This window comes from Taudactylus pleione, unplaced genomic scaffold, assembly GCF_031769625.1.
Source record: "Taudactylus pleione unplaced genomic scaffold, aTauple2 ptg000520l, whole genome shotgun sequence".
NCBI lineage: Eukaryota > Metazoa > Chordata > Amphibia > Anura > Myobatrachidae > Taudactylus > Taudactylus pleione.
In genome coordinates this window covers 7,423,217-7,439,399 of record NW_028284922.1, presented here as the reverse complement: position 1 = coordinate 7,439,399, position 16,183 = coordinate 7,423,217, and the positions used below count along the sequence as shown (strand labels likewise).

General features: G+C 43.3%; 1 protein-coding gene across 4 annotated transcripts in view; it reads right to left on the bottom strand.

Annotated features, from left to right (window-relative positions):
- Window positions 1-16,183, bottom strand: part of LCORL (ligand dependent nuclear receptor corepressor like) — a 121,130-nt gene that overhangs the window by 45,243 nt on the left and 59,704 nt on the right. For 3 of the 4 annotated variants that reach the window (XM_088450630.1, XM_088450631.1, XM_088450633.1), the window contains exons 3-4: window positions 9,557-9,633; window positions 9,319-9,448 (exon numbers count right to left, since the gene is read on the bottom strand). The exons of the other annotated variant lie outside the window; for it this stretch is intronic. In XM_088450630.1, the coding sequence (XP_088306756.1) occupies window positions 9,319-9,448; window positions 9,557-9,633 (207 nt within the window). The remainder of the gene's footprint in view (window positions 1-9,318; window positions 9,449-9,556; window positions 9,634-16,183) is intronic. 4 annotated transcript variants of the gene reach the window in all.

Below are 16,183 nucleotides of genomic sequence, written 5' to 3'. Positions count from 1 at the left end.
GTGAGAGCATACCCCTGAGAGACCACTTCTCGGACTCAGGCATCTGTTGTTTGATGCAAGCAATCTGCAAACTGAAGAAGTCGGCCCCCCACCCTGGGATCCCTCAGGAGGAGGCCCGCTCCAGTTAGGCCGAGGGTTTGTCGTCCGGCTTAGAAGCTGGATGTCTGGCCGGCCCCGACCTCTTAGTTTGTCGCCTGGTTGTCCTACGAAAAATAGACTGCCTGCTGGAAGACTGTTCTTTTGCTCATCCTTGAGGACGAAAAGACCGAAAAGAAAACTGCCTAGACTTCAATGTAGCCTGAGGTAGCAGACCTGCAGATTTTGAAGCTGCCAGAGTACAGTGTTCTCCCCAGGCTGTTTTCTACGGGCGCATCGCCCAGCAGAAACAGCCTACCGCCCGGCACTTTCCCCCCGCCGACCCCTGCTGTGGAACGCTGGTCTCTGAAGTGACCGGAGGCTAAAGAAGCCTCCGATCGCTTCAGAGGCAAGTGTTCCCAGTGGTGCAGTACGTGGGTGACGTCATGACCTCACCCGCGAAGTGAGGAGCCTGCCCCGTGTGCCTGCTGGATCTAGTTAGATCCAGTTAGAGCGAGGCAGCAGCAGCAGGAGTGGCGAGCAAGTTAAGGTAAGTTCTAGGCTGGGACCAGTCTGGGGGCACTGCCTAAGGGGCACTATTTAAGCCTGGGGGCAATGCATAAGGGGCCAGTTTGGGGGCACTGCATAAGGGACCAGTCTGGGGGCACTGAATAGGGGCACAACTTCAGCCTGGGGGCACTGCATAAGGGCAAAGCAAAATTACAGGGGGCACTGCATATGGGGATAACTACAGGGGGCACTCCATAATGGGTACTTTTGACTGATCGCCAGTGGGGGAGCAGCCTGAGACCTGTCGGGCTTGAATGGTAAGGGAGATACTCCTTTTCCCGGCACGAGCATAACTGCGAAGGCCCCCACCTGGCTACTTCTTGATGCCACCTGGCTGGAAATTTTTTTTGGGGAGAACAGAGTACCTATTAGCTTATCTAACTCAACCTTTTTATGGAAATATACTTTTTGGGGCAAAGTTTCCAGAGCCTTCTTTGATCCTGTATTAGCTTTCCAGGATCTTAACCAAAGGACCCTGCACGCCACTACTGACGCTACTGTTACTTTAAAAGCAAAAATTCCAGCAACTACTATAGCTCCTCCCAATTAAGAGGCAGTTTCCTGTATGTAGGAGATATACTTCACCTGTTCTCTGGTAGCATCCGGTAGAGAGTCCTCCAATGCCCCCGTCCATTCCTCGACAGCTTTGGCTACCCAGATTCCAGCCATAGCTGGACGAGTAACGGCTTCCGATGATAAAAATATTCCCTTAAGACATGTTTCAATTTTCCTATCTGTAGAATCCTTAAGAGAAGATGTTGACGGAATAGGCAACGTAGCATTTCTGACTAGGTGCATAACATGAACATCCACAGTAGAAAGTACCTCCAACTTACTACATTCAGAAGCTGGGAAATGATACATCGATGTTAATCTTTTATGCACATAAAACCGTTTACCCGGGTTACCCCATATGCCTCTTCCATAAGCTGTGAGCTGCTCAGAGTTATGAAACTCCGTTTTGACCACCTTCTGGTGTTTTAACACTGGAGCCTTCTTACTAGGAGCTGGTTCATCTTCCTGAATATCTAGGATTGATTTAACCGCCCTCACTAAAGGAGGAACATCCACTGAGGACCACCGAACTAGACACTGGAGAAAATTCGTATGCTGAGCAGACTGATAAAAAGATAACTTGCGTTTAGGCGCCTTAGTAACTACAGGTCTGCTTGCAACCACTAAGCCATACTCTGACTTGAGTGGGCATAAGCATCCATCCAGGAAGGATGTATAGGAGATGTAAACATAGCATGCTGTGGGTACCCCATACAAGGAGGCATTATGGGAGTAGCAATACGATCCACAAACTGCTTCATAACCTGAGAGAAGGAAGACACCCAAGACGGCTCCTTTACAGGGTATACTGGACTGGTGGTATATTGGACTTTATAACAGACAGCACACAAACCATCCTTAATAACGTCCTGAGAGGTCAAGCCCGCTAAACAGGCTTTACATGAAATCAGCACAGGGGCCCCTGCTCCTGATTGCCTTTACTTATTGACATATCAATTTCAAAGATAACAATGCAATGTGACAACCTTCACAAATAATTAAATGTGAAGTTTAAGAAAACCCTGCACACCTGCACAGAGGGATGACGAGAAAACCAGTGATAGCTATAAGTGACAGTCAGAAACAAAAGGCAATATAAACACAACAGTTCGCAAAGAGTCACATACAATGCATATGCACTTTAGTTGCAATGGGCTCTGAATCAACTACTCAAAACACAATGCTTGGTAGGATATAGAGCACTATATAGCTGACCCATGGGAAAGGTATACAGGGAGACTGACCCAAAACCTCCTGAGACCAACAGCTACAGCAGCGCACAGATAGTGGACTGTGAACATCTCATATACACGAGGCAGGTAGGAGGAGCGACCCAGACGCGCAAAAACCTTTGATGGGACAGTGTCTGAGTCGCTGGTGGAGCACCTTCCTCCCCTAAGCTGCATCAACTGACCGGGTATGCTGTCCTCGTGGCAGCAGAAGCGTCTGTTGCCGATCCCCAGCGTCAGATGATAAGGCCCCGGTGATCTAGTGAGGATGCGGACGCACCGGGTCCTGACTGCAGCGGCTTCCGGTAAGTCACCTACCCCAGAAGGTCTGCCAAGCGCGATTCCCCATGAGCAAGGATTCGCCTTACCTGACATCTCCGTGCATCTGGTTGCAGTTCAGGTCCCAGCATCGCTGCTAGCACGCTGAGCAGAGACCCGCCGAAATCACCAGCTCTATTACTGGTGTTGCGGCCCGGCGGAGGTAGAAGGAGTAGCAGTATATGAGTTAATTCAGACGTTCAGTACTGCCAACCCAAAAACAGAAAATAAAACATAAAAATAAAAGCTTAGGACTGCCTGAGCAGTCACGTTACAAAAGGTGCGTCTGAATCCTGCGGCATCAAACTAACAACTGAAGGCCTGTGGCTAGGGGTGGGGTGTATATATGGAGGAGGACCCGAGGCATCCTGGGAGCTGAAAGCATTAACTGTTTGGTGTAAGGATCTCTCCAACCATATTATCCCCATGGTAACCCTGTTGAACACTATGGACCCTGAAGAAAAAAAAAAAAATTGATACTCTAGGGCGCTGTGATTCAAAAAACTTGTCTAGCAAAAGGGTAGTACAATTTTCTTAATACCTAAACTCTATTTTAGAAGGAGGTAGATATTTGGACCTCTCAAAAACACAACTGTTGTCCATGGGTAATGGTATTCAGAGTGTGTATAGAATACACAAGGCTAGAGTTCAGTAGGAACTTCTACTTATACCCCTTTCACACTGTAAAGCAAATTGCCGGGTCAAGCAATTGGACCCGGAAATTTGCTGATCACGACGGGTCCTTTTTCTGTGTGAAAGGGTCAACCCGGGTCAAAACTCCCGGGAATTGCAACCTGGGTTGACCCTTTCACACAGAAATACCTAGGTTGATCCGCAAATTATCGGGTCCAAATTCTTGACCCTGCAATATGCTTTTCTGTGTAATGGGGGTATAGGCTGGGACCAGAAAAAATAAAAAACCTGTGCATCAGCCGGGTAAAAGCTGAGTTTTTCTGTGAAAGTGGTATTATGTCTTGATATTTCATCTTGTCCTTCAACATAAGTTAGGTGGATATTAGCTCTACATTGGCTCTTTGTTGATACGTTAGATAGCCTTTGAGCATACCCCTCCTTTAAAGATGGGGAGTTACCAATGATAGAAAACCATTATAAACACATCCCTTACTATAAGTGGAACTTTTAAAACTGAACTGAAATGACCATTGTAGAAATTCACAAGGGTGTTGCATTGAAATCCACACATAGGGCCTGATTCAGAGCTGGGAACAGAGTAAAAAAATAGTAAGTAATACCAATTTTCCACCAAAAACCAGGGTCTGATCCGTGTTTTCGAATATGTCTCCAACCCGTGTCAGACCCATTGTACACTGCACCTTGGACCCGGGTTATTCCCGGTTTACACTGAACCCGGGTCTACCCTTCAAAACCTTTGTAAATGGCCTTTTTCAAGTTCACAAAGATGAGGTCATAAAAAGTGGGTGGTGACTGAAGCTCGAATCAGCAGATTTTTTGCGTGACCCGGGTCAGATAAGCCAGTTCGCACTGTTTAGACAGAACTGTTACGCGGGTCCTTCCCAGGTTTGACCCTGGTAGCTATCAGGGTCAGATTCCCTGGTCAGTCGACCTGGGTTATTTTTTTTTTTTTTAAAGGCCCTGAAACGCAACTTTGATTGATCAGTTTTTAATCAATTAAAATCGTCAGTTAGTAAATTTACCCCCAGGTCCTGCTACCTTGGGAGAATTAGTTGTATGTTAGTTAGAGCCAGACAGGTTAGGATAAATTTTTGTTTTCTACACTCAAAATAAAACTAGCTGCAGACACTTTACAAAGACCATGGACTGATGTGCTACTAATTGGTTGCTGCATGCAAAGTGCTGCCATTTAACCCAGGAGTCTGCAACCCTAACCTGATCTTGCAACAGTGGGTAAAGGTACTGAAATCAGTATTACTTAAGCTGGCCACAGACACAGCGATGTGCTCATGATCCGCCGTGAACTCTCCACGGGAGGTCCCTGGCAGTCGTGAGGACGATTTGGTCCAAAAACCTGCAAATTTGACTTCCAATCTCACGATCCATCGGATCGTACGAATCATGAGTTTCATCTCGACTTTCCCAAAACAAGAAAAGAGGCTCTTCATGATTGGTGGGAAATTTAAATAACAAAAGGGAGGGGCTAGCCAGGGTGGTGTATAAAAAGCAGCCACCATTTTAACCCTGTGCACATTCTGCTCTGCTAATAGTGAGGCTAGGTGTATACCAGCTGAAACCTGTACATTGCTACTGTGCTCTGCTTTGTATTTGGCTTTTACCTTTTACAAAGTGTCTTCTACCTGCAAGTGTGTGCAACTGCATTCTATCCTGTTCCTGAATTCTGTGCCGATTCATCCCTATCAGTATAAAGTGTTGGTCACCCAAGCTGGGGTCCAGTTGATCCAGGAGAGGGCCCAGCGAAGGAGCAGAACATGCTGGACCAAAAAGTGGCTGCAGCAAAGGGATACCAGCTCTCATGTCCATGCTGATGGAGATCAAGGACAATAACCCGGACGACTACCGCAACTACCTGCACATGGATGCCGCCACTTTCCAGGAGTTGCTAACTATGGTGACCCCCCCACATCCGGAGGCAAGAAACAAGGCGGCGGACGGCAATCCCTGCTGAATAGAGGCTGGTGGCTACACTGAGGCACCTGGCTACAGGAAGGTAATTTGAAGATTTGAAGTTTTGGAACCTCATCTCACCTCAGTCCTTGGGCGTCATCATTCCAGAGACCTGCTAGGCTATTGTTAAAGTGCTGCAGTACAAGTATTGCAAGGGAAGTAAAAAAACAAAAACAAAAAAAAAAAACAACACACTACACATTTGTTTCTTGTGAAAGAAAAAAAAAAAAAAGAGTAAATTTTTTATTTTTATTTTTTTTTGTTCAATTTAACTTTATATAACTGAGACAGCCAATAAGGCTGCATTAACAAGACTGATATGCATAGCAGTCATGAACATTCATGTGGCAAATTTAAATATATATATAGAAAAAAAAAAAAAAAAGTGTGTATACAAAGAACAAACCAGCATTATCACCAAATTTTATCAATCCCAATAGGTAGCCTGCTGTATGCTATACACCAGATTGAACAGACACCAGATTGAACAGGCCAATACACACATGGCACAAGTACACATTGTGGCCCCGGCTTCCAGCAATCTGTACTTGTGCCATGGGTGTAGTGACCTTGTCCAATTGGTGTCATCATCACCGTATAGCATACAGCCTGCACCTATTGGGAGTGATGAAATTTGGTGATAAAACAGAAGTAGAAAAAAAAAAACCATTAAGAGTAACGCGGCAAATCCTCCTCTGCCTTCAGCAGAGCATTGTAAACGGTCCTGTTTGTGGTTGGAATGCTGGGTGGGGGAGTAATCTCCAACTGGGCTGGGGGGGGGGGGGGGCTGACAGACATTTGGAGCAGGGGAATAAAGCATAGAGTCAGTAATATAGGTGGGGTTGTGCAAATTACTGTTGAGGGATCAAATGAGAAGCTCATAGACGAGCCTATGGACATTTTTGGAAGTTACTGCATCCATTTTTATCAACTGACTATTAATGTGAGCAGTAAAGTCGTCAATAGCATAAGGGGCTTTTTGAAGGATGCTTTCTGCTTTTTGTAGAAACAACTCCTCTTGTTCTGTGTGCTTTTGCTTTTTTTTGGGGTGGTACCAAGGAGGATGATGCTCCTGGTTCAATGGGTGTGGTCATTATGGTGAAGTTTTCCACCTTGCTGTCCCCGATCAAAGTTAAGTCAGGCATGATGGACAAATCAGGATCTTGGGTGGGAGTCTATATAGGAAAAAAAAAAAACAATATTAAAGTCATGTTTTTCTATAAACTTATTTTTCTATTTTTCCAGTGTCCTAACACCGTGGAAGAATGGAAGAGCAGCGCAGAAGAATTTAAACAACGTTGGAATTTCCCTAACTGCGGAGGAGCCATCGATGGAAAACAAATCTGCATCAACCCACCTGCCAACACCGGATCATATTACTACAAATACAAAGGCTTATTCAGCATCGTTCTCATGGCAGTGGTGAATGCCAACTATGAATTTTTGTTTGTGGATGTCGGCAAGAATGGCCGTGCTTCAGATGGTAAGTCCTTCAAACAGACTGCTTTCTACCAGAAACTCACCACCCTCCACTTGCCATCACTGGACGAGACAAAGCACGTCCTAAATTACGTTTTCGTCGCAGACTAGGCTTGTGCATTACATGAACATGTGATGAAAACATTTGCACAGAGGGACCTGACCACAACCATAGTCTATCCCGGGCACGGCGCATTGCGGAAAATGCGTTTGGAATACTGAGCAACCGGTTCCGCATTTCCACACCACCATAAACCTACGTGTGGAGAAGATAGATTGGGTCGTGTTGGTGTGCTGCATAACTTTCTGCGAAGGAAAACTACAAAACGAGGACCAGTCCCAGCTAGACCATAAGATGTAGGACCTCCGGAGGAGATTGCCCAGTTTACATCAGTGTCTGCACCAAAAAATGCAACAACATAAACAGCACGTGCCAAAGAAGTGAGGGAGGAGTATATGGCCTATTTCAACGGACCAGGTGCGGTGCCATGGCAGGAGGGCTATCTGTGAGATAAATGACTATAGTGGACAACTGTGATTAAGCAACAAAAAAAAAAAAAAAAAAAACTTATGAACTGTGTCTCTACTTACCAACAAATCCTCAGACGGTGCAATCACTTCTGCCACCTCCTGTTCTCCCGCTCGCTCATCAGGACCACTGACCGGCGTTGTGGCACTTGCTCGATTATAAAGGTCATAGCACCAGAGTGTTGGGTGGTACGTCGTCACTGCCAGCCCCTGAACTTTTTAACTCATCCACTTTTCTTTGATATACATGGTACGCAGATTCTCTATTTTGTGCCGTACGGCTTTAAAGGTCAGCATCCTCAATTAACCTTTTTGTATATTCCAAAAGGACATTCAAAGCTGCCAATTTTGCTGACTTGTGGTGGTACTGCCGACAGGATATCCTCCAAAGACAGTCCTCTTCCTGGAGGATCTCTAGGAAACCGGTAACAAATTCCTGTTCACTATCCACGGACATTGCTAGGAGGAAAAAATATCTACAAATGTGAATTTTGTATATTTTTTTATGTATATTTTTAAATTTTTCAAAGTTTTTGTATATTTAATTTTTTGGGGGGTTTTTTATATTATATTTTCTCAGGAATGTTTTGTGTTTTTATATGTACAGACATTGCTCACTTAACGACAGAGTTCCGTTCCTACGACTCGGTCATTAAACGAATCGGTCTTTAAGCGAGGACATATAGTAACCGGGAGGCAGCAGGACCCAGGCTGAGTGTGACACATACCTGTGTGTGTTCAACCTTCTCCGAGAGTGCACCGCATCACTGTCAGTCCTTTCCCTCATGGGAGGCAATGTCTCCTGTGTGTCCCATGCCACAGCCAAGGCCCCCTCTTGGACAGAGTTTTTTTTTTTTTAAACAGTGCAAGCAACAGTTAGCTGGTCGGAGCGCCGGTCGTCCGAACGGTTGCTAAACAGGTAGGTCGTTAAGTGAGGAATGTCTATTGTAATAGGTTTTATTTTTGTTGTTGCAATGTATTTGTTTATGTTGTTGACATATCTTTGTTTATGGTGGTCTATTCAAACATCATAATCTAATGTATCACAGCAACAAAAATACATTTTATATATGTATCATTGTTGTTGTAATTTTTTAATATTTGTTGTTAAACTGCATTTTTTTTTTTAATAAATTTTTAAAATTGATGAGTGATTTTTTAATGTGGTTATTTTATAGGTGTCACGTGACATTGGTGGGGGACACACATTGGTGAGCAGAGGGAGGTTAATGCATGGCCCAACCACCGCTCGCCTCATTACGGCGGGCGGTGGCTGGGTCATGCATTTATAAATGGGTGGCACACATTGGTGGGTAGATGGGTGGCACACATTGGTGGGCAGTGGGGGGTTACTGCATGGCCCAGCCACCGCCTGCCTCATTACGGCGGCCGGGTCATGCATTAATAAATGGCTGGCACACATTAGTGGTCAGTGGGGTTGCATTAAATACAGTACCAATACTCACCAAACATGCGGTAATCCTGCAGGCTCTATCGTGCGTTCCGTCTTCCACTATCCACGATGCTGCACAAGATGACGATTGGGCGTGTCCAGGGTCCTGTCTGTCAACTTCCGCAATGTACGATGAATCGTGAGATACATCGTGAGTAAAAAAAAAAAACCCACACGATTTGGATCAAATCGGGTCCCTGATTGGCAAACCTGGCCTACAGCATGAAAGATCTGAAGATGTGAGGTACGACGAGCAGGGACGCACATCGGGATCAGAAGTAGAACTTCACGATTTGCCCATACTTTACACGATTTGTCGAATAGGCCAAATCGGGTAAAAAAAAAAATCACCATGTGTGTGGCCAGCTTTACATACAATGACCGTCATAATAAAATGTACCCTCCCCATAAACCCAAATGACGTACCATCAAAACTGCAATGTTGAAGTTACACGATTTGCAGTATAACCCTATTTACAGAACACATACCTTTCTTTAGAAAGAGTGCATTTAAGTAATTTTCAGCTTGGCATTCAATTTTCTCTGTGTTGAACTGGCCCTGAGATATCAATTCGACTGTAGGTGTGGACAGTGCTGAACCATCTGACTGTGAGCAATCCTTGTAAGGAAAAACAAACACCATATTCCCTTATTCCATCATGAATCGGATTCAATTTAAGGGTCAAATATTTTCAATGTTTCTAAATTGTTAATTTGATAGACTTACACCTGTATCCTTGCGAAGGCTACATAATGAACATTTATCATCCACACACCAATCAACCAGTTCTTCAGGTTCACAGTCTGCAACAGAAAAAAAAAATGAATAAATTAAAAAAATATGTGCATATGAAAGACCTTGGTTTTGGAAAAATATTTTTTTCACTAGAACTCAGTGAGGAAAAGATTGAGTACAGTAAAAGCACATATCTACTAGAAGATTAAATTGAGCGATTGAACGAGAATATCATCGTTAAATAATTGTTTGCAAATCGTTTGCACATAGTTTAAAATAATTTCTAAAACGACCAGCGAAGCGCACTCCCGCTGGTCGTGTAGACATTATCATTGGGCAAATATGTTGTACAACCTTATGGTAATGTCAGGTTCAGCATATTTGCAGATGACTGATGTGCCTACACTGAACGACTGCTCGTTCAGTGCAGGCACATCACAGACTGACAAACGACTGTACGATTACAATGTCGTAATCGTGCAGTCGTTTTCAGGTCTTTAAGTGGATGTGTGCCTTAACCATGGGAAACCACATTTCCTATGTAAAGCCCAATTAAAAAAAATGAAGACTTCAGTAAAAGAGGACATGCATTTTCTGCCTTATAAGCACACTTAGGGCATCGTTAGATGGGCACTTTGAGCACTTTTGTACCTAAAACTTTATTAGAACTCAAAGAACTTGGGACAAATGGGAATACTCTTTCCAACACATGGAGCTATTGCTCCAAGTCTTACAGGGATAAGGGTTTCCTACAGATGTATCCACATACATCTAGCCTCCTTGCGTGTTAAACAGCCCTTCTACTCGTGCCCTGCAGTGGCGTGACTTGGTAGCGCTGAGAATTTTATTTCGTGTGACTTTTTGCGTTCAAATGCGTCAATCACACAGCGATGCTAAAAGGACACACAAGCAGCTTCTGCTGATTAAAATGATATGCAGCATGCCTATATTCTGTGTGCGGCTGCAGGTGTATCTCCATGTGAAATGCTACATTACAGCGTCAGTGGCTATGACACTGCAATATAACATTTCGCATGCAGATACACCCTCAGCTGCACACAGAATATAGGCATGCCCCATAGCATTTTAATCAGCAGAAGCTGCTTGTGCATCCTATGCACATCACTGTGCAATTAAGACACATTTGAAGGTAAAAGGTCGCACAAAAAGATTTTCGGCGCTACCAAGTCACACTCCACTCACACGTTGTGTCTGACAGAGGGCATGCAAGAGCAACAACATTTATTTCTTTTTTTTAACTCTATAGAGGTTGGCAGAAATTTTTATTAAACCACCTAGAAAATATACTACATGTCTACAAACATATTACAAATGTTCTAAAATATATATATATAAATATATCAATGATGATGTTCGTCCATGTAAGATGACGTTTTGCCTCTTTCTGAGTTCCGTTTTTTTGGAGGGAAAAATCCGAACTCAACGTGCAAACTCGAACCTATCCGAGCCTGCACATCCCATACATACATACATATACACTATCTATATATATATATATATATATATATATACATACATACATACATATACATACACACACACACACACAGCATTCCCGCTAGACTGTTTCAACTGGGCACCGCGTCCTGCCCTATTTCTGAAGGGCAGAAAGCACCCTGCCCTCTAGCGCGGTGCCCCGCTGAACAGCCTGCAAGTTCTGTCCCCCACCCGCGGGCTGCAGTGTTCCGTGGGTAGGGAAAACGGCAGAGCAGCTGTCACTGCCGGTGAATGGACGCCGTGCACCCGGAATCCATTCACAGTGACCGCGGCGCTTGGGGGCTGCCCAGCCTGTCCAAAAGTAACGAAAAGGGGACGCGTCATATCACCCTTGACTATTAGAGATTGACACAATCACTCTGGAACTGTCTTGGATACAAATTGATACTTATTTAGAACGTACAAATGCAAACACCTTTTCAAACAGCATATATCCCTCAGTGTTACAATTTATCTACAGAAGCTGATTTTTCCTTTCATTTTTACTGTCAGTTTTTATTTTTGGGGAATTTTCTCTGCGTATATGTGTTTTCGGATTTATCTGTATTTATATGACATTTTAATATTTGTGAATAAATGTATAATTTTTCCTAATGATTGAATATCTCAAGCGCTGCTTAACTTTCTGTGCCACATATTCTATACTCACCAGGACACTACCTGGTTTTCCTGCAGCAGCTGAGGCATTCAAAAGATAGGGAATTTGAGAACACTCATATAATACGCTTCCTTTTTCTTTGCATTCTATTGCTTTCAAGGAGCAAACCTTGTGCCTCTTGGCTGGGAGTTGCTAGCCTGGGATCGACGTGTTGGAGAAAGTAGGTTAGGGAAGAGCACCCTCTATGGCAGCAGCCTCACGTGTTGTGCACCCTCATTATGTAATAGCCAAGTCACGCAGCCAGGTGGCCAATCAGGAGCCAAACTGGGAAGAACGTAAACAGTGTCCGCAAATGGTTAGGGCGCCGGGTCCATGTGAGAGCACAGACCACCAGTAGTGTCTTCTGGTAGTCTTCTTGACACTTTAAGGTTAGCGATACTATTGTTGATTTACTATTTCCATCAAATGTTATGTAGTTTTATTCCTAATTCTGTAATTTATTGCTGATTGAAATCATTCGCAAAAGAATATCTTAATTAGTCTTTGAGATATTCAAATTCAAAGAGCGTTTGACAAAAATGCTGCAAGGTAAGAATGCTTTCAAAAAATAGACGTGTTAAGACTTTATTTTTATCAATTAACAAAATGCAAAGTGAATGAACAGAAGAGAAATCTGAAATCAATCAATATTTGGTGTGACTACCCTTTGCCTTCAAAACAGCACCAATTCTTCTAGGTACACTTGCTCAAGGTCAGGGATTTTGCAAGATTATAGTCAGGTGTATGATTAACCAATCATACCAAACAGGTGATAATGATCCTAATTTTCATATGTAGGTTGAAACACAGTACTCATTAACAGAATGCACGGAGGATAGGTGCAGAGCAGAGGTGATGATGCAGTGAACGACGCGGTGCTGTTACATGCAGCATGTAACGACAAATCACACCGTCGTACACCAGATCATGCACATCGCATTGTATGTACGCAGCTTAAGTTTTGAGTGGCAGTCTTCTCTAGGGAGTGCATGGTGGTATGATTCAGCTTCAGTTTTCTCACAACTGATCCAACAGTGCTCATTGGGATAACCAAGCACTTGGATATTATTTTGTAGCCTTTTCCCATTTTGGATTTTCTTAGAATGTGCTTTTTTTCTTCATTTTTACAGCTTTCCTAAAGATTCACTGTATGACCAATGTTATTTGAATTAGGGGGGTCTATGATCCTGAAGAGCTGACCCTTTTAATGATTCACAGGTAGCGGTCAATTGAAAACGAATTATTAGGGCAATATTATGTGTATATAAACTTGGAGCTTCCACAGCATGGAGATTGTATAGTATGTGAATAGTATTTTTTTTCTGTTTTTAATTGCAGGCAATTCATGAATTAGGAGTTTGGAAATTTACTTTAAGAGGCTACTGGTCTGTAATAAAAAAAACAGTCTAGAAAAATCAGTGTGTTATTTGTAACATTCAACTCACTAAAAAGTTAAGAGATTTGTCTACTTTTGCAAGCCATAAAGCGATTGCGAAATACGCGCTATAGCACGTTTTTACGCGCTACAGGCAGAGTGGGACTCAAATGTGAAAAATTACCGGATCCTGCAGGACGTGCTGTCAGCATCTCCCTAATCAGTGTTATCAGTGTATCCCTAACCAATCACTTCTCATCCAATTGTCGCCTTCCCTCCTCTCGGGTGTCACATGGTAGGAGGGGCCCCAGCTCTCTGCCCCCAACGGCCGCACTCAGTCCTCCTGGGTTTCACATGACAGAAGGGGCCCTTGCTATCCGCTCACATCAGCCACACTCCGGACGCAACCTGAGTCCTTCACTCCTCCCGGGTGACCTATGGCAGGAGGAGCCCTTCTCTCTTCCAACTACACTTTTAAATAGGTCGCACTCCAGACGCCGCCTGAGACCTCTGTCCTCCTCTCTGGTTTCACATGGTAGTAGGGGCCACGGATCTCCGCTCCTATCTGCGGCACTCCGAACTGGGCATGGGACAAACAGAGATGGGCTTCACCAGGTACCCGCACCTCCGCTGGGGGGCTCACATTCCCTATTTAAGTCACAGACTGTCCCCTTCTCCCAGAGCCACCTATTACCCCCAATATCCTAATATTTAATGTCCTTTTTTTATTCTACTGGGAGTGAGGACTGTTGTATACAGCGGGTAAAATAAATATCGAACACAACATTTTTCTCAGTAAATATATTTGTAATGGGATATTGTAATGACATTTTCACCAAATGTCAGCAACAACCCATGCCATCCTCACATGCAAAGAAATCAAACCATAGAGGACCATAAATTAAGTTATGTGTAGTAATGTGAAATGACACAGGGAAAAAGTATTGAACACGCTTACTGAAATTTATTTAATACTTCGTACAAAAGCCTTTGTTGGTAATGACAGCTTCAAGACGCCTCCTATATGGAGAAACCAGTTGCATGCATTGCTCAGGTGTGATTTTGGCCCATTCTTCCATACAAACGGTCTTCAAATCTTGAAGGTTCCGTGGGCCTCTTCTATTAACTCTGATCTTTGGTTCTTTCCAGGTGTCCTTGGCTGTATGTTTCTGATCATTACCTTTCTGAAATGTCCACCCTCGTTTCATCTTCAGCATCGTGGTAGATGGTACAAGATTTTTATCAATAAAGTCTCTGTGCATTCTTTTATTCATCCTTCAACAACATGAGGTATGAGAAAACTTCACTGTTGGTATGGTGTTATTGGGGTGATGTGCAGTGCAATTTCTCCTCCAAACATGGTGTGTATTATGGCATCCAAAGAGTTAAATTTTAGTCTCATCTGAACAGATTATATTCTCCCAGTATTTCACAGGCTTGTCCAAATGTTGTACAGCAAACTTTAAACGAGCTTCAACATGCTTTTTCCTCAGCAATGGAGTCTTGCGTGGTGAGTGTGCATACAGGCCATGGAGGTTGAGTGCATTACTTTTTGTTTTCTTTGAAACAATTGTACCTGCTAATTCCAGGTCTTTCTGAAGCTCTCCACAAGTGGTCCTTGGCTCTTGGAAAAGTTTTCTGGTAATGCTTTTCACTCCTCTGTCAGAAATCTTGCGAGCAGCACCTGGTCGTGGACGGTTTATGGTGAAATTATGTTCATTCCAGTTTTGGATTATGGCCCCAACAGTGCTCACTAGAACAATCAGTAGTTTAGAAATCCTTCTGTAACCAATGTCATCAGTATGTTTTGCAGCAATAACGTTGCAAAGGTCTTGAGAGAGCTCTTTGCTTTTATCCATCATGAGATGTTTCTTGTATGACACCTTGGTAATGACACCTTTTTATAGGCCATCAATTGGGACTGAACCAGCTTATATTAATTTGCACTGACAAGGGGCAGGATTGTGTTCTAATTTCTGATAGATTTCAGCTGGTGTCTTGGCTTTCCATGCCTTTTTGCACTGCCCTTTCTTCAAGTGTTCAATACTTTTTCTCTGCGTTATTTCACATTATTACACAACTTAATTTATGGACATCTATGGTTTGATTTCTTTGCATGTGTAGATTGCATGGGTTGTTGCTGACATTTGGTGAAAATGTCATTACAATAGCCCCATTACAAATATATTTACTGAGAAAAATGTTGGGTGTTCCTTTTTATTTTACCCGCTGTATTGCTTAAGCCAAAATTGTGAAATACACAGCAATTTTGCTATTAATTGTGCAATTATTTAATGTCCTACATAGAAGTTTAGGAAAGACATCCAAATAATTGGGACTTTATACTATATGTGCAGATGTTGTTCACAGGGAGGGATGTTCAGTTTGCTGTAGGTTGCAAAATTGAGAAAATATAACATTTATATTGCATGCTAACAACATACCACAGAAGTGATTATCTTTTGTGCCATTAAGAATATTTTCACCCCTTTGAGATTAAAAAAACACTTTTTTTAAATCTCAAACAGTGATTGGTTCACATCTCTTCCTATGATCAGCTAGATTCTGTTTAATTATGTTTAGTGTTATTTTTGGAGCAATTAATTTATTGATAACTACAATCGTGACTACTGTTGGGTGCCCAACGGAGCAATTAAATTGTTGCTCCATTGGGGCTTGAATAGCTGCCGCTGCTCTCAGCCTCCAGAGGCGTCCAGCAGAAATGTGCGATAAGTCAGCACTTTGGGTGCCCAAAGCAGTACCTCCTCCACATATACCCCCCCACCCCCAGCCAGACAGTCTTGTAAAACAAGTCCAAGAAAGGAGCAGGAAAGAAGAGAAGGAAGAACATTATTTTTTAGAAACTCTCTCTCCTAGAGAGAGAAAATACCCAATGAGGCCAGGTGCGTCAGGATGGGCGACCTGTGGATCGTATGGACTTCGAAGAAATAGAGTTAACAAAGGGAAGTCTACCATAACTCTTCATTACTTTTTCAGGGTCCACAGGGATACCAAGGCGATGCCTGTTTCCCTAAGGGTGGGGACGCTCCTGAGCAGAAAGGAGAATCAGACGCCCAAAGGAAGCATC